Source organism: Oryx dammah, unplaced genomic scaffold (assembly GCF_014754425.2).
Source record: "Oryx dammah isolate SB20612 unplaced genomic scaffold, SCBI_Odam_1.1 HiC_scaffold_20, whole genome shotgun sequence".
Taxonomy (NCBI): domain Eukaryota; kingdom Metazoa; phylum Chordata; class Mammalia; order Artiodactyla; family Bovidae; genus Oryx; species Oryx dammah.
The window spans coordinates 33296745-33323616 of NW_024070204.1; the positions used below are offsets into that span (position 1 = coordinate 33296745).

The 26872-nt window shown below is 35.4% G+C and overlaps 1 protein-coding gene across 2 annotated transcripts in view; it reads right to left on the reverse strand.

The window, feature by feature from the left end:
- Positions 1 to 11679: 11679 nt before the first annotated feature.
- The window catches only part of LMBRD2 (LMBR1 domain containing 2), a 58420-nt gene continuing 43227 nt past the window's right edge, over positions 11680 to 26872 (reverse strand). The window contains exons 14-18 of one of the 2 annotated variants that reach the window (XM_040262329.1): positions 24478 to 24581; positions 23249 to 23295; positions 21667 to 21772; positions 18505 to 18634; positions 11680 to 17602 (exon numbers count right to left, since the gene is read on the reverse strand). In XM_040262329.1, the coding sequence (XP_040118263.1) occupies positions 17518 to 17602; positions 18505 to 18634; positions 21667 to 21772; positions 23249 to 23295; positions 24478 to 24581 (472 nt within the window). In that variant the 3' untranslated portion in view covers positions 11680 to 17517. The remainder of the gene's footprint in view (positions 17603 to 18504; positions 18635 to 21666; positions 21773 to 23248; positions 23296 to 24477; positions 24582 to 26872) is intronic. The other variant, XM_040262330.1, reaches the window with a different exon arrangement.

A 26872-nucleotide genomic window follows, 5' to 3' on the forward strand; every position in this document is an offset into this window, starting at 1 on the left:
TCAAAACAAGACTGGCTTCAATGCTGGTTTTTAGTGCAACTCTGAAACAGACAGAAAAGACCTCCATATAAGGCCGAAACCAGAGAACTCCTAGAAGAAAACTAGGTGCTCCTTGACATAGTTCTGGGTGATTTTTTTTTTTTTTGATTTGACACCCAAAGCAAAGGCAACAAAAGCAAAAATAAACCTATCTAAACTTACGTCTTTTGCATAGCAAGTGAAAGTCGTGTCTGACTCTTTGTGACCCCATGGACTGTACGGTCCATGGACTTCTCTAGGCCAGCATACTGGAGTGGGTAGCCTTTCCCTTCTCCAGGGCATCTTCCCAACCCAGGGATCGAACCCAGGTCTCCCACACTGCAGGCAGATTCTTTACCAACTGAGCTATCAGGGAAGCCCTGCATAGCAAAGGAAACATCAACAAAATGAATTATTGTAACTCACCACAATAATAGAGTAAAAATGAAGTACCATATGATCTTTTCAATAGATGCAGAAAAAAATTTTGACAAAAATCATTACCTTTTTATTATAGAAACTCTCAACATAACTAGGAATAGAAAACAATTTTTAAAAAAAATATTTACTTAGCTGCTCCATGTCTTAGTTACAGCTCGCAGGATCTTTGATCTTCCTTGCAGCCTGTCGGATCTAGTTCCCTGACCAGGGGTTGAATCGCGGGCCCCCTGCATTGGGAGCTTGGGGTCTTAACCACTGGACCACCAAGGAAGTCCTGAAAGCAATTTCTTCAATGTGATAAAAGGCATGTATTTTTAAAAGTCTTGATCTACAATCATACTTAATGATGAAACATTGAACTCTTTCCATCTAAGATAAGAACAAAGTAGAAATGCCTGCTCTTATCATTTGTATTCGACAACATGGTAGAAACTCTAGCCAATTCATTTGTTCATAAATACATACATACATAAATAAAATAATCAGGAAGGAAGAAAACTGATATCCATCAGAGACACCATTGTGTACATAGAAAATACTACAGAAGTGATAAAAATTCCCAGTAAAATAAGTCAAATTATCAAAATTGCAGGACTCAAGGTCAATATATAAAAATCAGTTGTATTTCTGTCTAATAGCAGAAATTATTGGAATTAAAATCTAAAAAAAATCCAAAAACTTTACACAGCTAAAATTAAACCTAGCAACAAATTGTCCATGACCTCTACACTCTACAAAGGATTACTGAAATTGAAAGATATACAAAGTTACTGGCTCTGAAAGCTCAAAATTGTTAAAATCTCTATTCTCCCAAAAATTGATCTATAAATTCAATACTCACACATTCCCAGCAAGATGCTTTGAAGGAAAAGAATTTATTTATATTTTTTAAAAAGACCATAGTCACCTAAATCATATATGTACAGACTTTAATTCAAGATGGATCATGGCCTAAGTGTAAAAATCTAAAACCATAAAACTTAAATAAAAAGAAAGCATAGGAGAATACCCTTATGACTTGGAGACAGCAAAAATTTCTTAAACAATAAAATTGATAAACCAGGGTTCATCAAACATAAATGCCTCTGTTCATCAAAAGACAAGTAAGAAAGCGAACAGGCTATCCATGGAAGATCTTTATTCCAGAACATATAAATAACTTGTATAAAACAATTAATAGATTAATAGTTTATTAATAAAAAGACAGACTTTAATTTTTTTGGCTCCAAAATCACTGCAGATGGTGACTGCAGCCATGAAATTAAAAGACGCTTACTCCTTGGAAGAAAAGTTATGACCAACCTAGACAGCATGTTAAAAAGCACAGACATTACTTTGCCAACAAAGGTCTGTCTAGTCAAAGCTTTGGTTTCTCCAGTAGTCATATATGATTGTGAGAACTGGACTATAAAGAAAGCTGACCGCCGAAGAACTGATGCTTTTGAACTGTGGTGTTGGAGAAGACTCTTGAGAGTCCCCTGGACAGCAAGGAAATTGAACCAGTCCATCCTAAAGGAAATCAGTCCTGAATATTCATTGGAAGGACAGATGTTTAAGCTGAAACTCCAATAGTTTGGCCACCTGATGCGAAGAATTGACTCATTTGAAAAGACCCTGATGCTGGGAAAGATTGAAGGCAGAAGGAGAAGGGGACAACAGAGGATGAGATGGTTGGATGGCATCACCAACTCAATGGACATGAGTTTGAGTAAACTCCAGGAGTTGGTGATGAACAGGGAGGCCTGGCATGCTGCAGTTCATGGGTTTGCAAAGAGTCAGACACGACAGAGCAACCGAACTGAACTGAACTGAATAAAAAGACAAACAACCTAACTAAAAATTGGGCTATTTTCTGTTTCTTTGTTTCTGTTTCATAAGGTAAGGGGGAAGGAAAGAGGTGGACAACATGACCTCCTCTATGGTGGAGGTTTCTGGATCTGAATGTATGGATCGCTCCAAAAAAAAAAGAAAAGGAAGAGCAAAGATGAACAGACAGTTCAAAAGGGAAGATATAAAAACAGCTGTTAACACACGGAAAAATGTTTAACATCATTGGACATAAAGGAAATGAAAACTGAAACTAGAGGTACCATGTCACTCTCACCAGTAAGTTTAAAGTGAAAGACTGACCACACCAATGTTGGCAAGGATGTCCATATGGCCAAAGGTTGGAGAACTACTTAGCAATTTCTCCAAATGATAAGCCCACATTTATTCGTTTCCCTGTTTTTGTCTTTGCTACATTCTTTCTGGTGTTTAGAGTGTTCTAGCTTTCTTCCTTCTGCCATTCTTCCCCTAATCTAAATGGCACCCATCATTTAATGCTCTTCCTGCTCTGGGTGATGTTACCAGCTATGGCTGGTGTCTCTAATCTCTCTCTACTGGCTGAATACTGAAGCTCATCCATGATGCTGGGTATTACCTTCAATTCTATGCTAACTTTGCTCTCAAATGTACCTGTGTGTAAGACTTGTTTCCTTGATGACAGAATCTCATAAACTCAAGCATTGTTTTTCATTATTATTGGACAAACCACTCTAAAAGCCGTGTGCCAGTGACATCTGCTGGTCCCCTGCTTTCAACTGTTGGGCCAACAGATGTCTTCACATTCCATTGGCAGCAAATTCTTCAAAAAGAATGCCACTGTTCACCTGTGACTCCTGTTTAAGAGCCAGTGAATGAGGACTTTATATTTCTCTTCATCCCAACGGCCTCTTCTGTGATAGTTTCTGAAAACCCTGGTGAGAAGTAACATCCTGTGTCAGCTTTTACTTGAGGTTTTACTTTGCTTTACTGGGGCTTCATTTTCTTTTCATGTTTAAACATTTGCTAATTTATACAGCATTTGAGAAATGCCCCCACCTAAGAGATTCTACACTTAAAAATCTCAAGACAAATTGGCTGAAAAGTGAGATTCCTAGTTTTCAAGCCCAGGAATCAGGCAGTCAGCTGACAAACTGAATGAGCAGCAGTCAACTCTGACCTCCTTTTGCTAAAGAGGGCTGACATTTAGAGAAAACCATGTGGAGAGAGCCCTGCCCAGTGTGTTCTGGTAAGTGAAGATGGGGGAAACAGAGATGTGACTGTAGAAGGGAGAGTCTCTACCTTGTGGACTGTAATTCCTGGGAGCTGTACAAATACATCTTTGCCTGGACCCTCCCCATAAGTAATCTACATAAGACATTCTGAAATAGGACCCAGACATAAGTATGCTTTCAAAGTTCCTCAAGTGATTCTAACATGAAGCCACGGTTGAGAATATCAGTTCTGGAGGGAGACAGAAGGCAAACATGCATTTACCCTAAATACATAAGGACACAGGGTATATCACCATTCACATATATTTAAATGGTTCATGTATATTTAAAACTGGTTTCAGGAGAAAGAAGACGGAATGAACTAATGTGGGGACAAATGGTGTTGAAACTTCTGTTTCAATGAGAAAATCCTTCCTCTGAGGATGATTACTGATAATGATTGGGAGCAAATAAGAGGAAACTGATATTTCATCAGTGAGACATGTACAGTAGGCTTCTTCCAAAAGAGCATGAGTTTATGAATGGGGAGAATAAATATGACCAAATGCATAGTCAGTTTAGGCTATAGTAGGTTGATGAGCATCTTCTGATTGGATTGGGAAAATAAGCAGATAGCTAGCTTTAGGCCAGAAGATAATAGTGCAAGGAGTCTTCTTGAATTCAGTAACTGAATGAGGATAATTTTCCAAGTTATATCTGGAACAATTTCAAAGGGTTTCATTAACTGCAAAATCCTAGTCAAGAAAGATTTATACTTTGGCTTAATATATCTATAAATCTTGATCTTTAGGTAATGCAGCAGTTGTTTCAATTCAGTTCAGTCGCTCAGTCGTGTCCAACTCTTTGCGACCCCATGAATCGCAACACACCAGGCCTCCCTGTCCATCACTAACTCCTGGAGTTCACTCAAACTCATGTGCACCGAGTCGGTGATGCCATCCAGCCATCTCTTCCTCTGTCGTCCCCTTCTCCTCCTGACCCCAATCCCTCCCAGCATCAGGGTCTTTTCCAATGAGTCAACTCTTTGCATGAGGTGGCCAAAGTATTGGAGTCTCAGCCTCAGCATCAGTTCTTCCAATGAACACCCAGGACTGGTCTCCTTTAGGATGGACTGGTTGGATCTCCTTGCAGTCCAAGGGACTCTCAGGAGCCTTCTCCAACACCACAGTTCAAAAGCATCAATTCTTTGGTGCTCAGCTTTCTTCACAGTCCAACTCTCACATCCATACATGACCACTGGAAAAACCATAGCCTTGACTAGATGGACCTTTGTTGGCAAAGTAATGTCTCTGCTTTTGAATATGCTATCTAGGTTGGTCATAACTTTCCTTCCAAGGAGTAAACGTCATTTAATTTCATGGCTGCAATCACCATCTGCAGTGATTTTGGAGCCCAAAAAATAAAGTCTGACACTGTTTCCCATCTATTTGCCATGAAGTGATGGGACCAGATGCCATGATCTTAGTTTTCTGAATGTTGAGATTTAAACAGTTGTTTATCATCTATTAAATGCTGTACACTATGGTACACTCTGTGGACTGATAGTGAGGCAGGCAAACATGACTTTTGACCTCATGGAGCTGGCAGTTTGACTGGAAAGAGAGACATTACAAATCATTACAAACAACAGATTAAAAAATAAGATGTTAAGTCTTTCAAAGGAAAGAACTAGATATTATGAAAGTTGTTTAGTCACTAAGTTCTGTCTGACTCTTTGTGACCCATGGACTGTAGCCCACCAGGTTCCTCTGTCCATGGGGTTTTCCAGGCAAGAATACTGGATTGGGTTGCCATTTCCTTCTCCAGGGGGTCTTCCCCACCTAGGGATTGAACCTGTGTCTCCTGCATTGCAGGAGGATTCTTTACCCCTGAGACATCCAGGGAAGCCCTATAGACACAATCTAATTAGTCTAACAGTATATTGATTCTGTCTGTATGCTACTATCGATTTCATGTAAATCAGTTGGGAGGCTTTCATTAAGTTTTAAAAAAACATTTAAAGTAACATGTGGGAAAGTTTTGAGAAATCCTGCTTACAAATCCAGGGCTGAGGAGTCTCTACAAAAATCACATTTCAAAGTGGGCAAGTGACACTCTGAGCAGCACTGGCTCAAAATGCCAACTCAGAATACCAGGAGTCTTCCTTTGGTATTCCCATTCTCTGGACTCTCTCCTTTCTTACTAATTCTAATACTCACACACATCTAATCTCCAACCCTCACTCCCTCCACAGGGAAAAGACAAAGATGTTGTGAGGTTTAAAAGATGTCACAAGGCTTCTCCTATTGATATCCCATTGAACAATCCCCAGTACCTAATATCATGCATTAGCTCAGATCAGGGCAGGATGGAAACTGAGTAAATTAATCTACTGATTCAACACAAATTGAGTATCTATCATGGGTCAGGCACAAGTGGTTCCATAAACAAAAATGATTCCTTTTGGAGCTTATGTCTGAGAAAAGAGGTGAGAAATAGCATAGTATGTTAGATAGTGCTAAGTTCTGATGATTTTCAGAATTTGGCCAGGCAGAATACTCTTCCCTAGGGGCTCAGACAGTAAATGAGGGAGACCTGGGTTTAATCCCTGTGTTGAGAAGATACCCTGGAGAGCATGGCAACCCACTCCAGTATTCTTGCCTGGAGAACCCCATTGACAGAGGAGCCTGGAGGGCTGTAGTCCATGGGATCACAAAGAGTCAGACATGACTGAGCAACTAAGCACAGTATGTTAGATAGTGCTAAGTGCTAAGAAGAAAAATTAAGCAGGGATGTTCCCTAAGAAATGACTTCCAGATAAGGACCTGGAGGAAGAGGTACTTAACCAGACAGACACTTGGTATTCCTTAAATAATGAGAATCTTCTGTGGGGCAGCATTTTACTTAGTACATCCATTATTTGATTATAATCCTCACACTAATGAGCATTGTATTGTAAGCCATCTCACTCACCCCACCCCCTTTTTCAAGTCTAAGGATTGGGTTTACTGGGGAGTCTCTGAACTAATTAGGGTTCAGGGGCCCCAAACACCATATTAAGAGATGCCACTTTCTTATCAATTCTAATAATTTGTGTATTTTTGGATCTTCCACATAGATAATCATGTCAGAGTAAATAAAACTTTCTCATTCTTAGGCCTTTTATTTTTCTGATTATAGAACATACAATGTTAATAGAAGTGGTGATGGTAGGTATCCTTGGCTTTCTCTGGGTCTTAAAGGTAAAGATTATAGCATAAAGGATGACATTTGCAGTAGTTTTGCATTCATTTATACACATATATGTCTATATATATGTATGAATATATGTGTTCTTTTACCAGAAAAGATTGTTTTTCATTTATTTTTCAATTGAAATACAGTTGATGTGCCATGTTATAGTATAAAAGTGATTTGCAATTTTTAAAATTTATACTTCATTTATAGTTATTATAAAATATAGGCTATATTTTCTGTATTGTATAATGTATCCTTGTAGCTTATTTTCTACATAATGGTTTGTACCTCTTCATCCCCTACCTTTATATTGCCCCTCTCCCTTTTCCTCTCCCCACTGGTAAACACTAGTCTGTTTTCTATGAATCTGTTTTTTTTTTGTTTGTTTGTTGTTGTTATATTCACTACTTTGTTGTCTTTTCCAGATTCCAAATGTAAAAGATATCATACATTATTTGTCTTTGCCTGACTTATTTCACTTACCACAATATCCTCCAAGACTATCCATGCTGTTGCAAATGACAAAATTTCATACTTTTTAACGGCTGAGTAGTATTCTGTTTTATGTATATAGAACATCGTCTTTATCCATTCATCTGCTGATGGACTCTTAGGTTGCTTCCATATCTTGGCAATTGTAAATAATGCTGCTATGAACACTGGGGTGTGTGTATTGTTTCAAATTCCCAGGAGTGGAATTGTTGGGTCATATGGTAGTTCCATTTTTAGTTTTTTGAGAAACCTCCATTGTTTTCCACAAAGGCTGCACAAATTTACCTACCAACAGTGTTATAAGGGTTCCCTTTTCTCCACATCCTAGCCAACACTTGTTACTTGTGTTCTTTTTGATGATAGCCATTCTAAGTGTGAGGTGATATCTCATTGTAATTAGCAATGTTGAACATCTTTTCATGAGCCTGTTGGCCATCTATATATCATCTTTGGGAAAATGTCTACTCAGGTCTTCTGCTCATTGTTTAATTGGGTTGTTTGGGTTTTGCTTTTTTTTTTTTTGATGTTGAGTTGTATTACCTGTGGCTATTAACCCCTTGTTGGTATTTAATAGCATCATTTGCAAATATTTTCTCCCAAACTGTAGGCTGTCTTTTTGTTTTGTTTATGGTTTCCTTTGCTGTGCAAAAGCTTCTAAGGTTAATTAGGTCCCATTTATTCATTTTTGCTTTTATTTCCTTTGCTTTAGGAGACAGATCAAAAAAATATTGCTACAATTTATGTCAAAGAATGTTCTTCCTATGATTTCTTCTTGGTGTTTTATGGTTTCCAGTCATACATTTAGGTCTTCAATACTTTTTGAGTTTACTTTTGTATATGGTGTTAGAGAAAATCACAATTTCATTCTTTTACATGTAGCTTCCCAGTTTTCCCAGCACTAGTTATTGAAGGGACTTTTTTTCACTGTTTATTCTTGCCTCCTTTGTCATAGACCGACCATAAGTGCATGGGTTTATTTCTGAGCTAAATATTCTTTTCCACTGTATCTATGTCTGCTTTTGTGCCAGTACCATACTGCTTTCATTACTGTAACTTTGTAGCACAGTCTGAAGTCAGGGAGCATAATTCCTCCAGCTCTGTTCTTTCCTAAGATTGTTTTGCAGTAGTTTTACGTTCTTACACATATACATGTCTCTATATATGCATGCAGATATGCACTATCAGAAAAAATGCTTTTTAAAAAATATAACTTTAATGTGTTGATTAAAAATATTTTATGCAACTATTTGAGATGTGATTTTGCTCTTATTAACATGATTTACAGATTTTTCTTTTCAGAAAACTTCTACAGTTTGAAATACAGACATATTCAGAAAAGTGCATAAAATATAAATGTATAGTAGTAGATAAGTATAAAGAGAAAAATGCTGTACAAAATGCCCACATATAAGGAACAAAACATTGCCCATAGTAACCCAGAGGCTCTCTGAGTGATAGCTTTGAATGTTCATCCCTATCAAAGGCACACTGATTTCTATACTAAATCATTTCCCATGACTTTACTTATAGTTTTCTCAACTATGTATGCATTTCTAAACAAAAAGTTCCAGTCTTGGGTAGTTCTGTTCTTTTGCTGTTTTGAGTTAAAAATTTTTGTTGCTTAATTTTTCCTTTATTTGTTGCTATATCCTATTTCTGTTCTTTTAATGATTACCAAAGAAGACTGTAGCATGCATCCTCAATTGAAAATCTAGCTTAAAGCAACATCTTTACTCCTCCTGAATATTATCATGACCTTGGAACACTATAACGCAGTTTCTTCCAGTCCCAACTTTTAAGCTATGTAATTTAAATCTCTATATATATATTTTTTTTTAATTTTTATTTCTTTATTTATTTGGCTCCCCTGGGTTATGGCACACAGGATCCTCTATCTTCACTGTGGCATGTGGGATCTAGTTCCCTGACCAGGAATTGAACCCCGGCCCCTGCACTGGGAGCTCAGAGTCTTAGCCACTGGACCACCAGGGAAATCCCAAATCTCTATATTTTTAAACTTCATTATAAAACAAGATGTACACATAGCAAAGCACACATAAAGCATGTTCAGTTCAGTGGCTCAGTCGTGTCCGACTCCTTGTGACCCCATGAATTGCAGCACTCCAGGCCTCCCTGTCTATCACCATCTCCCAGAGTTCACTCAAACTCACGTCCATTGAGTCGGTGATGCCATCCAGCCATCTCTTCCTCTGTCGTCCCCTTCTCTTCCTGACCCCAATCCCTCCCAGCATCAGGGTCTTTTCCAATGAGTCAACTCTTCGCATGAGGTGGCCAAAGTACTGGAGCTTCAGCTTTAGCATCAGTCCTTCCAATGAACACCCAGGACTGGTCTCCTTTAGGATGGACTGATTGGATCTCCTTGCAGTCCAAGGGACTCTCAAGAGTCTTCCCCAACACCACAGTTCAAAAGCATAAATTACTTGGTGCTCAGCTTTCTTCACAGTCTAACTCTCACATCCATACATGACCACTGGAAAAACCATAGCCTTGACTAGATGGACTTTTGTTGGCAAAGTAATGTCTCTGCTTTTGAATATGCTATCTAGGTTGGTCATAACTTTCCTTCCAAGGAGTAAGCATCTTTTCATTTCATGGCTGCAATCACCATCTGCAGTGATTTTGGAGCCCCCCAAAATAAAGTCTGACACTGTTTCCACTGTTTCCCCATCTATTTCCCATGAAGTGATGGGACCAGATGCATATACTGTTTAGCAATTCATTACCACCAAGTGGACACCTGTAAAACCACCATCCAAGAAAGGGAACACAGGTAGCAATCCAGAAGTTTCTCTTGTGCTCATCATAGTCACTAATCCCTTCCTTCTCTTTAAAGGTAAGCAATAGCCTGATATGTATGGTAATTTCTTGTTTTTTATTCTTTATGATTTTACTAAAAGCATTCATTTTTTAACTCTACAACTTAATCTTTTTTTGAACTTCATATAAGCAGAATCACACTATAATTTTCATGTCTGACTTATTTGGCTCCATATCTTTGCTTCATCCATGTTGTTACATTGTTGTATTAATAATTAATCACTTCCACTTATTCATGCACATATCCATCATGCTGAATAAATATACTCTGTTGACTGAATTATCTATGGTTGAAATTATATGAATAATGCCATTCCTGTACATATCTCTGGGTACATATATATATACCCACATTTTTGTGTGATATATATATTGTCTGCCAAGCCCATGTTTCCCCCTATGTTATCTTCTAGAAGTTTTGTATTTCAGGTTTATGAACCATTTTGTTAACTTTTGTAAAAGGTGTAAAGTTAGTGTCTAGATTATTTTTGCATTTGGATGTCCAGTGTTCCAGCATCATTTGTTAAAGATTCCTTTCTCCATTGAATCGCCTTTGTTCTTTTGTCAAAGATCAATTGACTATATTTATGTGGGTGTACTTCTGCTCTCTGTTCTGTTTCATTGTCTACTTGTCTATTCTTTCACCAATCTCACAATGTCTTGATAATTGTAGCTTTATTGGAAGTCTTGAAATTGGCTGGTGTCAGGACTCCAACTTTGTTCTCCTTCAGTATTGTGTTGACTCTTCTGGGTCTTTTGCCTCTTCATATAAACTTTAGAATCAGTCTGTCAATATCCATAAAATAACTTATTGGGGCTTTAACTGGGATTACACTGAATCAATAGGTCAGTTTGGGAAGAAGTGACATCCTGGAAATATTGGGTCTTCCTGCTCATTATAGAATCTATTTATTCTGCTCTTTGATTTCTTTCATCAGTGGTTTGTAGTTTTCTTCATATAGATCTTAGATATACTTTATTAAATTTATTACCTAAGTATTTCATTTTAGGGGATGCTAATGTAATGGTATTATCTTTAATTTTGAATTCTACTCTTCCATTGCTGGTAAAAGGGAAAAGGACTCACTTTTTTATATTAGCCTTATATCCTGCAAACTTGCTATAATCATTTACTCATTCTAGGTTTTTTTGTGGTTGTTGTTTTTTGTTTTCATTTTTTCAGCCAGTTCTTTTCGATTGCTACATAGATTATCATATGATCTGCACACAAACACAGTTTTATTTACTTCCAAAACTGCATATCTTTTATTTCCTTTTCTTCTTACTCTATTAACTAGGACGGATGTAAATGATGTTGTTTTTAATCTCAAATTTCCATTGTTATTTTTGGTATTTGGAAAAGCAACTCTCTATTTTCTTTGTCAGCCTGGCTAGGGTTTCATCAATTTTATTGATCTTTTCAAACACTCAGTATTTGGTATCATTGATTTTCCTGTTTTCAACTTCACTGAAGGAAGTAAGGTGGAGCCTAAAGTATAGGTATTTAGTTATTTATCTTAAAACATTTCTTTCGTGATATCTGTTAATAATTTGGAAGGAACAAAAAGTCTTAGTTTACTAAAAAGAGTATAATCTCAAAGATGGTTGAAGGAAAACACATAAATGACCAGCAAAGTTCTTAGTAACTTGTAGAAATGTACTTTATTTCATGCAAAGCTACATGATTTCCTATATTTTAACAGCTAATCAAATAAACATCTCAAAAAATCCATTACATTACAATAAGTTAAAATACTACAAAGCAATTCCAAGTCCATGAGTCTGTCAAAGCCAAATTGAGAGAACATTATGCATAGATAAGGCCAAAGATGCTAACTTAATTACAGGTAGCACTTTGCAGGTTTTTTTCAAATACATATTTAGTGAGAATCTGCAGAGAAAAATAGTTATATCTACAACCCATTGATCAGAAAGGGAAACATTTGCCATTACATACCAGGTACTATTCTTACCTGGAGAACTCCATGGACAGAGGAGCCTGGTAGGCTACAGTCCATGGAGTTGCAAAAAGTCAGACACAACTTATTAATAGCAACTAAACAACAACCAGGTAGTAGTGGCTGATTAAAGATAAATTTGGCATCATGCACCAAAAATGAACATGATAAACATTTTGAAATTTATGATCAGATGCACATTTGAAAAGACTTACTCTCTACTTCACCTAATCCACTGAATAAGATAAATAACAAGTACTTTATTAATGCAACACAGAACTTAGGCTTTTGGTATACTTTGCTTGAGTACTGGTATATATAAAAAGATACTGAAGAGATGTAGGAATATTTCAAACTCATACTAGACTACTGAACTTTAGAATATTGACCCAAGGAAATAAGTCCTGGGCAGAACTTATTTGAGAAAGATTTTTAAACTACTTAAAAGCAATACTACAATTAGTTACTTACAAAAACATTTTATAAAAATTAAATACCAGGAAGTAACAACATCATTATTAGAGCTCTTTTTCCAATGCTATAATTTATAAATATATATATTAGATTACAATTATTTAAAAGACAGGTTCACGTGTTCTCTATCTTCGAAATGAGAAAAGTTCTTCAAGTTGTTTACAAAATATGGACAAAAACAAATCCATTGGATTGCTTAAAAAAAAAAAATACATAGTCTCTCCCCTACAATTTGGTGTACTAAGTAGGGAAGATGCTAGCCAGCATTCTTTTGAGAAATACAGCTCTAAGTGACTAGACTGATAAGATTTGTGTCAATAATACCAACTCAAAATGGTGTTGTACAGTCAGATTAACAAATTATGACTTTATTTTATATATGTCTGCCACAGTAAACCATTCTTTCTACTCTTTTGCACTAAGTACAGTAAAAATCTCCTTTTGCAAAATGATGTGAGATCAGGATAATCACAAAAGAAAAGATTTTCATAGCAAAAAAGGTAAATTCTCTCCAGGGAGTGTGTTAAAAACAAAAGTCTTTTAGGGTATCTATGAGAAGAGGAACATGCCATTATTCTTGTTTCATTAACAAATTTAAAACTGCGATGAGGCTTCAATCTACCACAATGGATATAAAATGTTAGGAAAACCAAGCTGAACATAAAAGGAATTAGGGGTGTGGGTATGTTCCCACTGCAATAGGACTGGGGATGGGGCAGGGCTAATAGCTGCTCTGATGGTAGAGATGGCTCACAGAACCTGGTTTCCAGGAGTTAGTAAAGGGAATAACACTGCCTAGTCTTCCAGGTCTCTGAGCAGAAAAATAAGTCATTGAATTGAAAAGAAGTAACCCACACAACAGGAATTAATATTTCCGAAGGCTCCCTGTAACACTCTTACATTATTTCAACCTCTTCTAATGAAAACTTTGACAACGATGTATGTTGTTTACAAACTCCTTTTCATAAAATGAGGTCTCAAGGCTTTTAATGTTTGGGGTTTGTTTGCTTGTTTTTAATAATCACTGGTTTTAGAAATATAATTTTATGTTAAAACATTTACACTGAGAATATTTCATTTTACTGAAGTGTCCTATTAGTGGTGAAAAAGACAACACAGTGAGCTAGCATCCCTCATATTTACATCTAGATGTTGCTTAGTTGTCTAGCAAAATCTGTTGTACTACTTTAAGTGCAATACTGCTATTCAAGTAGTGGGATCTGTAGTCAGAACTACTACCTCTTGAGTGTACTGACCATCAAAAACAACTGTATACACCAAACAAATGGAAGAAAAATATGTCAGCTCATTATAAGCGATACTATAAAGACAGGCTTCAGAGAGGAAAGAAGATATAAAAGGAATGAAAGGAGGAAGGGAGAAAAGAAAGGAAAGATAAAAGTCTAGATCCATTTACTTATTAACATTTAGGAATTAATAAATATGATCCATTACACTTTGGAGATTCAAGTACGTTAAGATTTCTCAGGGATATGTTCTGCCTCTTAGTGCAAATATATTTATGTGATTTTCAGGCATGGCCCACACAAATCACAAATATAAAACTCACATTACTGAACAGTGTGAATTAAAATTATGGAGAGTTTATTTTTCCTTTAAAACAGTAATCTACATAAAAATCAAGAACATTCTCTAAATCTACTACACGTATACAAAAATGAGGTTTGCTGCTGTATATCAATGAATTCCTTCATTAATATTCTAAAATATACTTTAAAAAACACACACTGACTTTCCTATCCACATTTAATTTCATTTGGGTATACAACCAGCATACATTTAAGAACTGATAATCTAATCAAATAGTAGTATCCAAAAACAAATTGGCAGCAATATTTTAAAAAACTTTGATTGTCCAATCCTCTGATCTATTCTTTATAAATTGAAAACCCTTGAAAGTTCTTATTTAGTTCTTATGACTTGTGAAATGAGGGCCTCTAATATAATGAATTTATTCCAAAGCCCCTGTTCGTTTGGTAAGAAAACAAATTCTATTAGTCTTAATTTAATAATGATTTTTTAAAAAATGTTCTAATAATAACAAATTATTGATGTAATAAAAAAAGTTAATAGCAACTTACAGATCTATGAAATTAATAGATTACTTGTTATTTTCTGCAACGGCTTACTGAACACTGGCTTACTGAATATTCTAATAATTATTTAGAAAAATAATTTAGAAAGTTTAACTAGGAATCTATTACAATATAAGAAACACTCAAAAGGGAATTGTCAGAAGTAATTCTTCAAGAAATGTACTTTGCATGTAAAGTATATGAATTTAGTAGTAATGTTTTGCAGTAGATGTCATTTTAGTAAGATTCTCAAAACAGAAAACTTTTGTTCATATTACAGTTTTTACAAAGTTGCTTAACAAATATTAACTTAGTTCCCCAGCAATAAACTCTTAAGACTTCAGGGATTAAATAATTAACTTCTAAACACAAAATTACCCAGCCAGGTAATCTCCCTATATGATCATATATGAAATCCTGTAACATAAATTCTGCCTAAACAATTGAATACTCTGGATCACTTAAACAACCAAAATTATTTTGGAAATAACTCAAAAGTCATAAAGGGGATCTATATTATTTTATAGAAGTATTACATACACTCCAATTATTATAATAATTTTAAAATTTAATAATAAATAAAGTAGTACATCTTTTACATATTTCTATCAACATATCTTAGAGTATTATAAATTATAAAAGTAACTGGATCATTTCTTCTCTTTTTCTGCTTCTACTTCTACAATAGCATCTGAGTTTCATGATAAAACCTATGAAAAACAACATTATACTTACGGAACATATTCCAAAGTAAACTCAAAGACTAAATAATAAAACAATATTATTTTCACAGGATTTTGATTACTTATTCCAGAAAGAGTTTTTGCTTTGGGAACTTGTAAGCTTCTCTGTAATAATAAGAAATTGGACCACTTTCTGGGGTGATCTGTTTCCTATCTAATATCTTCAAATACCACTTGTGTGGAAAACCAGCATAGCTAACAACTTATTTTGTCTTTTTAAACACCACTATATAACCATCAACTCAATACCCTCACAATTGCTTTGTGAGGTAGATCAGTAGGTAAATAGCAAGTATCCTCTTCATTTTGAAAATGAAGAAACTGAGGCACAGAAAGGTTACATGATTTGCCCAAGGTTTCAATGGTCAGTCATGAAATTACAGTGTTAAATTATCTCTGCTCCTGGACTATTGCTCTCTGACCACGCTTCACAATAAAAGGCTGTGTGTCTGTCTTCTTAAATGGGTAGTCTATATAATTTTGATTGAGAGGAAAATCTATTAACTGATAATTATTTTAAAGGGGATCTAATCTTTAAAAAATCATAAAAATTTAAGAAAATGCGATAACTAAGATGATACACTATCATTTCAGTATCTAACTAAAACTGTGGCTTCTAACGTATTTATGTGATAACATTAAGAAAAGAGGGAAATGAAACATTTAAAATTATGATTCAGGGAAAAATGACCTTCAAGAAACATATAATCAAATTGTCAGGTGACTATATAATTCATCCTCAAACTGGAATACTTAAGAGTGAAAATGAGCACTACTAAAAGGATAACAGGTGAAACTAAGATGGCCATGGGGTGGCCCAGTCACCACTGGGTGAATCCATGGTATGGATTCTCAAAGAGTTGCAAATATTTCAGGGACATAAACAACTCTTTTTGAAAAATGTTGTGCTGAACTATAGTCACTGTGCATAAAACACTGATGATTTAAAATGTAATACCTAACTTTGGCTTAAACAAAAATTTTAAAAACTCAATTTAAAATGATAACATGTTTAAGCAACAAGTTCTTACATATCTCCACTCTAAAGTAGTATTCTATAAATCACAATTTAAGTGTGAGTAGTAACAGTAAGTGGACTCACTTTTTATCTTTGAATAACCAGATATTCTTTTTCAAAAGGAATAAACAGGCACCTTTTAACAGTTGAGAATTTTGTGGGACTCTCTGGCTGTTAAAGGGAAGTCGCTCAGTCGTGTCCGACTCTTTGTGACTCCATGGACTGTAGCCGACCAGGCTCCTCCATCCATGGGATTTCCAGGCAAGAGTACTGGAGTGGGTTGCCATTTCCTTCTCCAGGGGGATGTTCCTGACCCAGGGATCGAACCCGGGTCCCTCACATTGTAGGCAGACATTTTACTGTCTGAGCCACCAAAACCTCACTATTTACCATTAAAAATTATGACTCTCCTTGAATGGAATGATCAACACTTAAATCACTATGCTAAATGGTAAAGGTGAACACTCCTCTCTGAAATGAATATCTTTTACAAAGCCATACCAAAAGCATAAGACAACTTCCAGTTACAACCAAAGACTGAAAGAATAATTCACCACCTGATTAAAGTACACATGCTGAAGATACAAACACTATCAGTTGTAGTATAGTCTTAAACACATGCAAAAACCTAACTAATTTGCATACAGTGTTGAAAAAGGGCTTTCTACATTCAGTTATGTCTGGTAAGTAAGCCTTGTTTTAAGACATGGGTTTTGTAAATATGGTTATTATTGAGGTCTCCATCTCTTTGGGAAATAAAGGATCAACATATTTTTTAGAAAGAATATGTAAATCACAATAATAAAACTATAATATTATTCAGTTATAACTATGGCTTCCTTGAACTTTTAAAACAATTTTTCCTGAAAAAATTAATCTGAAACAAACTGAACTACATATTTTCAACATATACTGATCTTTATCATGAATTAAATCCTTCCATTGTAACTGTACTTCTAAGACAGACATTTCAGGAATGGTATGCAACAAATCCTATTAGAAATAAGGACAATATTCAATGAATAATAAGCCATTATCACTAAGATCTGATTAATTTTTTGTGCCTTTTTTATCCTGACACTTTTCACTGGGAGTTCAGTAGTTAATTCCAGAGCATATGGATGTTCATAAAGACTGAATTTGTTCGTTGATCTTGGTTAGCTACTCCATAAATTCCTACAGACTTTAAACATCATCAAATATTCTGCTGCGAGACATTGAGAGGTATCGTCCACCAGGCTGATACCTGAAAGGTGGATAAAGAAATGATCTGAGGCATCAAAAATAAAGAAGGAGAGAAAAACAAGGACACATTAAAAGGAAGTGGGTACATAATTTTTAAGAACTGTAAAATCTACTCAGTAGCTGAAATCAGAAACTTATTCTCCAAGGATATTATCCCAAAGAGATTTACCTATAATTATAAATCAACCAACAACTGTTTTACAGCCTATGATATGACACATATGGCAGGATGAGAGATGTTAAAAAGAAAGGAGAAGAGAGATATAAAACTCATCATGGATTTTGGATTTAATACCTACTCTATATTGCTGAATATAAACAGAATATTCCTCTTGCTATTTATAAGCAAATATCTTCATGCCCATGATGTTTTGCTTTTGTTTAAGTATTTCTACTTGGTATAATAGCTAAAAGCACAGACTCTGAAGCCAGAGTCCTGGGGTTTAAATGCCTGATTTTGTTACTTAAAAGTTGTATGATCCTGGGTAAGTTACTGAGCCTCTCTAGATTCAATTCCAATTGGACTTACAACCATAAAATATGATTACTGTTGTTAAAATGCACAGAATACAGTGCCACCCAGTCATATCTATGTAACTATTGCCAAATATGATGGATTTCATAAATGAAATTGTCAGAAATAGGAATATAAATATTGTTAAGATTCTACCAAATGATTTCAATTCTTTGTTATTTATCATACTACTAGTAATAATTTATGAAAGTACTAATTTCAATTACTACCACTGGATGATATAATTTTTAAAATATAAAAGATCAGCAGGTGTTAAAAGGTATCAAACATTGCTTAATACATTTTACATTAGCAATAAAGATGAATATTTTCCTTATGTGTATCTTGTCAAGTCAGAATGTTATCAAATTTTTAGAGGAATACTGGAACCAAAAGGACAAACTGGAACTTACCTTCCTGATTCAGATTCAAGAGGGTCATCAGTGAACGTTTCTGCATTAAAATCCAAAGGTTCCGCATCCTGAAGAAGTTCTATTCGGTCCCTTTCAGTCCTGTTATTAGCCCTGGCATATTTAGATGTCGCTGCAAAAGAAGAAAAAAATTTCCACTTTCTATTCTTTCCACTTTCTTTATGGGTCACAGTCTACGGACACACAGAAACTCAAGATTATAAAGGATCTGAATTTTCATTGTGAAGACAATATTAAGAAAGGATAACTACATGGTTATCTTAAAATTATATTAAAATGATTAACAGTTGATAGAAAATAAGAAAGAAGAGTTCTCCCTTGTATGTAGTCTAAGCTCAAAAGCAGCTACAGCAACAGAATTAGTATTTAACTTCAACACAGATGGTGACTGCAGCCAAAAAATTAAAAGACGCTTGCTCCTTGGAAGAATAGCTATGAAAAACCTAGACAGTATATTAAAAAGAAGAGACATCATTTTGCTGACAAAGGTCCATATAGTCAAAGCTATGGTTTTTCTAGTAGTCAGGTATGATGTGAGAGTTGGGCTATAAAGAAGGCTGAGCGCTGAAGAGTTGATCCTTTTGAACTATGGTGTTGGAGAAGACTCTTGAGAGTTCCTTGGACAGTAAGGAGATCAAACCAGTCAGTCCTAAAGGAAACCAACCCTGAATATTCATTGGAAGGACTGGTGCTGAAGCCGAACCTTCAGTACTTTGGTCACCTGATTCAAAAAGCTGATTCATTGGAAAAGACCCTGATGCTGGGAAAGACTGAGGGCAACAGGATAAGGGGATAACAGATGATGACATTGTTGGATGGCATCACTGAGTCAATGGACATGAGTTTGAGCATACTCTGGGAGATAGTGAAGAACTGGGAAGCCTGGTGTGCTGCAGTGAATGGGTTTGCAAACAGTCAGACACGACTTAGCGAGTGAACAACAATAGCAATCCTAACAGTGAAGCTGTTCACAATTAAATAAGTTTCAGCTGGTTTCATAGTGAATCCAGGGGCTGCTACATTTCATTTCTCAGCTATGATTTTAAGGTGCAATCAACTCAAACTCTCCAAGAAAGGATTAACTCTTTTTTTTCCATGGGGCAAGAATTCAGGGTTAGATATTGCTTCCCTGAATTCTTGCCCCATGGAAAAAAGAGTTAGTCCTTTCTGGGAGAGTTTGAGTTGACTGCACCTTAAAATCGTAGCTGAGAAATGAGATGTAGCAGCCCCTAGACTGGCAATCCACTCCAGTACTATTGCCTAGAAAATCCCATGGACAGAGGAGCCTGGTAGGCTACAGCCCGTGGGGTCTCAAAGAGTCGGACACGACTGAGCGACTTCACTCACTCACTCAATGTCCAACAGAAATAAACTGCAAGTCCTGTATTTACTTTTTACTAGTAAATACATTTAAAAAGTAAAAAGAAATAGTTGAAATTAATTTTAACATATTTAACCCAATATATCCAAAATATTATCATTTCAATATGGGGCACCAGCTACCCTGCAAATGCTAAATAGTCATATGTGGCTAATGATTACCACCTTGGTCAGCACAGATCTAGAAAACTAACTTTCCTTTCTCTATATGAATGATGTTTTCTCCATAAAAACTTAAATTTTCACAGTGTTATTTTCAGCACCTCAACAGCTTCAAAACAAACCATGACACAGCTCTTTTTGAAAATTTAAAGCAAGCCAATTCTCTCTTACCTTACATTGTTGTCATCTTGGACTCTGCCCTCCTCCACTGTTTCTCTTATTCGTTCAGCAAATACTGATTGCCTCCCACATGCCAGGTTCTAATTCTTCATCCCAAAGTTTTGTGTTTCCTCTTAACCATTCTCCTATACCCCCCAGATCTCTGCACTCTGTCAAGTCCAAATCCAAGATAAGCTTCCAAATATCTTTGTAGAATTATCCCTCTATTTCCTAGCTTTAATTGAAACTTCAGCTTTCTCTTATTTCTTTTATGCTAAATCTCATCCAAACACATCCTCGCTTCTTTATCTCCAGGGTTATCTCAAGGAGGCTTATTTTAAGCCCTTATCATTTTTTTTGTTTTTTAATTTATCTTTAATTGGAGGATAATGGCTTTACAATGTTGTGTTGATTTCTTCCATAAAACATATACTGTGTATTAAGGCCCTCATCATTTTCTGACTGCATTACTAGAACAGACACTAAACTGGGTTGTGTCTCACTTCCCTGGAAATAATACTTTATATAGATGTCAAATTCATCTTTCTAAACCAAAAATCTAAGCATGCTTCTTTCCATACTGAAATCTTACCTTTGGGATAAAATCCAAACTTCTCAGTGTGATAATACATTTCCCAACTATCTCTGTAAGCTTTCCTCTCATCAAGCTTCTCATACTTCAAGTTCTAGTCATAGAGGAAAATCTACATTTCCCCAAAAGTTCTCTCATGTTGCTCATTCTTTGTTCTGCCTAAAAACCCCTTCAACTGGCTAAGTACTACTCATTCCTAAATAGTATTTCTTTATAACAGAAATCCTTTCCCAACGAAAAATTCTTTTTCCTCCCTTGAGCTGAGTCCTTCAGCATCACATGTGTAGCCTCACACTCTCTCAGCCATCTCTCCTCTGCCTTCTACTCAGTGCTGGATCCTGCATATAAATAGGTCTCTTGTCACCCTCCCAGAAGCATATGACAAAATCAAGAATGTGGGGAGGCTTCCTGACTCAACCCACTGGCCAATGTCTTCTGCCTGGTATCAGTTCCTCATTCAATTAAGGGCAAACCAAGGATGGAAATTGTCTTCTTCATACTCCTGGGAAAGTACCTGACACATAAGAGTCAGTCAGTAATTTATTATAAAAATGACCAAATAGCCTGAAAAACATCTAGGTTAATAGAAACTGATACTTGCCAAAAATATGCCTGGGATACGTACTATCGTTTAGATAGTATAATGACAACTATTCATTTGATGTCCCAGAGGTCTCCTTCTCCTACCTAATGCCATTTGACTTTCCTCTTCCTCCCATATACTGAGGGATGAAAAAAGGAAAGTCACTGCAGAACCTCACTTATTGTTCTATAAAGGCATTTTCTCAGTCTCTATACAAGCAACCATAAGAAAAAAATTTCTTAAGCAAACTAGATAATAAACTACTTACATCGGTTGGTACTCATTTCTGAGAAGTTTGATTCTTTCGGGTCAATATGAACATTTCTGTTTCTAGTGGAATCTTCTCTACTGTGTCCATAACGTTCTTTCCATTCCTAGAAAAGAAACACGAACATATAACACAAAAAAACACAGTCAGAAAATAATTGATCAGTGATAACAGATTTAGATTATATATGTAGAGTAATATAATCTAATTCTTTTTCATCAGGAATTTGTCAGATAATCAATATAATTAGCACAGTACCTTTAGAAATCATAGATAATTTCCTTTATTTATAAATGATTTTAATAGTCATCAAACTTAACTTGAAGACATTTATAGACATTTTTGCTAGCTATGATTATTTTAAGTTATTGACTTCCATCTAAAACATCAAAATAATACAACTACAGTAAGGTTATCTTGACCATGGAAGGATTATGAAACTCAAAATAATAAGATGTTAATAAAATTTTATTCTACCCAAATACCATTCTACAAATCATAGAGACCCAAAAAGTCATTTTTGATAGCAAAATTAAAGTTGTAGACAAACATAATTAAGTAATGACTTACGTGGCATTGTGTCTTAACTGTACTAAAATCTTATTAACTGAGATTCTACTCATTAAATTCTTAGAATTGAAAGGAACCCAGGCAGTGCAGAGTTTCACTCTAAAATAGCCATAGGTGAGATGAAGTTGCTCAGTCATGTCCGACTCTTTGCGACCCCGTGGACTGTAACCTACTAGGCTTCTCCGTCCATGGGATTCTCCAGGCAAGAATACTGGAGTGGATTGCCATTTCCTTCTCCAGGGGATCTTCCCGACCCAGGGATCAAACCCGGGTCTCCCGCATTGGAGGCAGACGCTTTAACCTCTGAGCCACCAGGGAAATAGCCATGCCAGATGCTATTTGGCTGTCTTATTAGAAGACATGAAAAATTCTATGTTTGATCATCCTGTTCCAATTTTGGTAAACTCAGAGTTTTCACATAGAGGTGAACTCTATTCCATTCTTTGGTGCCAGTTATACCTTCCGAAATAAAGAACAAGTCTCCCTTTCCATGACATACAACGACAACTATCGCGTCTCCTGAGTCTTCACTTCTCCAGTATGGACACACTCAGGTATTGAAAATTTGTAGTGACTATGACTAGACTTTTCTCATTTTTTGCCTTTTCAATTCTCTAGGAGGCTAGTTTGCCTTAGCAAACAAAGGATTAAAGAAAAATTAAAGAGGAATAACATTAATGTCATAACACAAAAAAGCATATTTTTTAAGCAATCAAAATCACTTCAACAGCAAGACTTTATGAATTTATTCACTTATTCAATAAATATTTACTGCCCCTAGCTTAGGCAAGAAACTCTTAGATGTTGGACATGAAGTAATCTATTACTAATGACTTTTTACAACAGGTCTGACAGAATTCCTAGCATGTATATCTAAAACTATTAAAATCGCCTTTCTGTAAAAATACATCCTATGTCATTGTCCCAAAGTTTTCAGCCAAAATCAATTAGATTCTTATGATAGTTCACATTAATCTTTAGGTTATAGCAAGTTAGTAAGTACTATACTTACTCTTCTTCTATTTTCACCTTCTTCTTGCCGTTGCCTTTTTCTCTTCTCTAGAGACAGAAAAGTGGTCTCAAATTTGGTATAATATGGTTTAATTAGATGTAGAGTAACTGAAGTAAAGGTATCAGGCTATGACCAATTTCCTTTAAATTACTACAAAGTCAAAGGTAATAGGTTATTGTTGGAAAGAACGGGAGAGGTCACCTAACTCCGTAGAGAATACCTTCCCAACTTCTGCTGGAGATTGCTCTTAGGCGCTATCTAAACAGTTTCAGTGAGGAAAAACTTCTCCCCATGGTGACTTGAAATTTGCTTCTAGGCAGCTTCTCTTTTTCTTTGTTTTGTCTTCTAAATTAAATTCATACTTTTTTCTGCATAAGATTTTTTTTTCCCATTACTCTCTTCTGGCTATATACTCAGTGGATTTTTCCCATAAGATATACCTGACACACTCATCATTCTGCCTACCCTACTCTAGATTCTTTCTGACTTATCAGTCCTACTCCTGAAAATCTTATCCAGGACTGGATATGATACTCCAGATGAAGTCTGATTAATGCAAACAGCAGAACTATTACATTAACTAGACACCACCTTCCTGTGAGAGCATGTGAAGGCTAGACTAGCATATTTCAGAGCCATAGTGCATTTGGGGTTTATGTTTAAATAAGATCATAAAGAACCCCATGCTCAAGTAGGAAGAATGCCTAAAAGCCAATGTCCCCAAACTCAAGTTTTGTTCTTCTTTTCCTCCCTATTCTACTATCACTTGAACATCAAGAAATTTGATACACTCAGTTTTGAGATTAGATTCCAGTAGCGCACAATGCATTCTAACAGGCTGTTAATGACCACTACATTCTAAAAACCAGCCTTGGTTTGAATGAAAAACTATGCAGCATTAAACTAATGGTGATTCTTTAATGAGTTTTATACTGTATTCAATTTGACAAATCTATTTCAAAGAAAACAAGAAAATGACTCCAATACTAAACAAGGGTATTATTTAGTTGTAGACATATTAATAATTTCTGCTACAGAATTTCTTAAAGACAGATGAAATAACCATATATGTTATCAAATTTTTTTTGCTATGAAGTCTTTCCATAGAATTTTAGCTAAAACACATTAATTTGTAATTTCTTAAGATAGAAGTTTCAAATCATACAAACATTAATTTTGTATTTTGAATCAGTACTTTCTCTTCATTTATTTTAAAAGACAAATCTTACCTCGTCTGATTAATTCTTTTCCTTCATCAACTAAGTCTGATGTCATATCATTATCTCCCATGAACTGCTGGAAACCAAGTAGATTCAAACAACGAGTTCCCAAGCTAATAAAAGTAGATTTTCAAAAAGATAAGCATTATTTCATACTGTAAATGTTTAAACTGGAAGCCTCTGTTGTATTTCTAGTTATCATGTCAAGTTATACAGTGCTACATTTGTCTTTCTTCAAGAAGTACTTATTTCCCTTTTTAAGAAACTTAAATGCCCAGTACTCCACTGACTAGGGTATGCACCAAAGCCCAACTTCTTACAGACACAAATTAAGTCAGGCCACAGCATACTTTCAGAAGATTATTATACTAGGATGCTAAGCAATAGCTATAATACAAAAGCAATTTATTCTTTTCTTGTATTCAAACAGCAATTTTAATACACATATACAACCAGTATTTACAAGGGCAGAATATTCTTGGCTTAGAAAGTCTTAATTATGCAAACTGATTTTCATGTTCTATTTTTTTAATCCTGAGAACTAGTCAATTCTATTTAAATCAGTGTTACTATAAATTCAGAATTGATTACTATAGCTTATCTGGGGGCTATCATTTATATCTTATCTGGTTTTTACTTTAAACCTCATTGTTGTGCAGGACAGGAATACTCAGAAAATATGGTACATAAGGAAGGAAGGATTAATATGGGCTTCCCTGGTGGCTCAGAAGTTAAAGCGTCTGCCTGGAATGTGGGAGACCCGGGTTCAGTCTCTGGGTTGGGAAGATCCCCTGGAGAAGGAAATGGCAACCCACTCCAGTACTCTTGCCTGGAGAATCCCATGGAGGGAGGAGCCTGGTAGGCTACAGTCCATGGGGTCTCAAAGAGTCGGACACGACTAAGTGACTTCACTTTCACTTTCAAACTACTATTATGCATCAGATAGTTTACAGATACTCTTGTTTAATTCTTACTATAACTCTAAGAGATAAATATTACTTTATAGATAAAGAAACAGAAGCAAAGGGCGTTAAATACTTTGCTAAAGACCAATTAATAAATTTTAGAGCTGAGGATTTAAATCTAAAACAAAACAAAGACCAAGTTCTTTTTACTACCTTAGTTTTCAAACTTTTTCACTAATGTACTTTTAATGGCAGAATTCTGGACACCATACATGAAGCAAGGCAGAGAGAGGAAGAAGAAAGGGAGGAGTGTGTGTGTGTGTGTGTATGCATGTGTGTTAGGAAGAAGAAAAAACAGTGAAGCAATTAAGAAAAAGTAAAGATCTCCCATTTTACATCAGTGATATGTAAAAATCTGACTAGTTCATAAATTATCTGCTTGTTTTAATATATAAGGAATGCTTGTATGACTTACCAGTGAATAAAATTGGGGTTTCAGGTAGATGGTCATGCTAATTCTGCGACTTTAAATATTCCCCTACCATCCTTATATACTTGTGGGAATACTATACTGCAGGATGAGATCATTGTCTCTGGAAAGGTTGTAGCTTTGTCTGAAGTGTCAGGAAACAGATTTATAGGCTCTAGGCAGTTAAGTCTGAATATTATTAATAGCTCTGTGTATGGTTATGTGCTAGTAATAAAGGAATTAGACTATTATGGCAGCATTCCAAAAGAAAATCGACCTGTAAAGTCAAGTTAATGCTGAAATGTCTCCAAGGCATTTCTTCAAATATTTAATACAGTATATTTTTTAATACAGTATATTTTATATATAAATACATATTACATATTATTACATATATAATATATATAAATTATAAAAATATAATTTGATAATTGAGGTATATGACATTTCTTTTCCTTAAAGACAAACTAGCAAAGTTTATCTTAATTATAAAACAACACTTTTAAAGAAATATTTTTAAGTTAAACAATTTTCCTTTTAGACATAATTCCTTACATTAAAATTTTATAGTTGACAAGACACTATCCCATCCATCTATTCCTTGATGCATATGTCAATCTAATAAGATGCTAACCTTAAGTAGAGATGCCAATCTTACCAAGATAACCACTAAGATGAGGAGATAAGATTTATACATCACAAGCTCTTAATGTTCCATTTGTAATTTATAAACTTTTTAAATGAATAAGCACATAAAAAAAGTTTAGTTTTGGACATCCAAAGGATGATTGGTCTCTTACTTTTAACACATCATTTTCATAATAAATATAAACCTCTTATTTTTCCTACCTTACAGAAAAAAGCTAAAATTATTATATTGTTTTATCAGTTCATGGGCTTCCCTGAGAGCTCAACTGGTAAAGAATTCGCCTGCAATGCAGGAGTCCTGGGTTCAATCCCCAGGTCAGGAAGATCCCCTGAAGAAGGGAATGGCAACCCACTCCAGTATTCCTGCCTGGAGAATTCCATG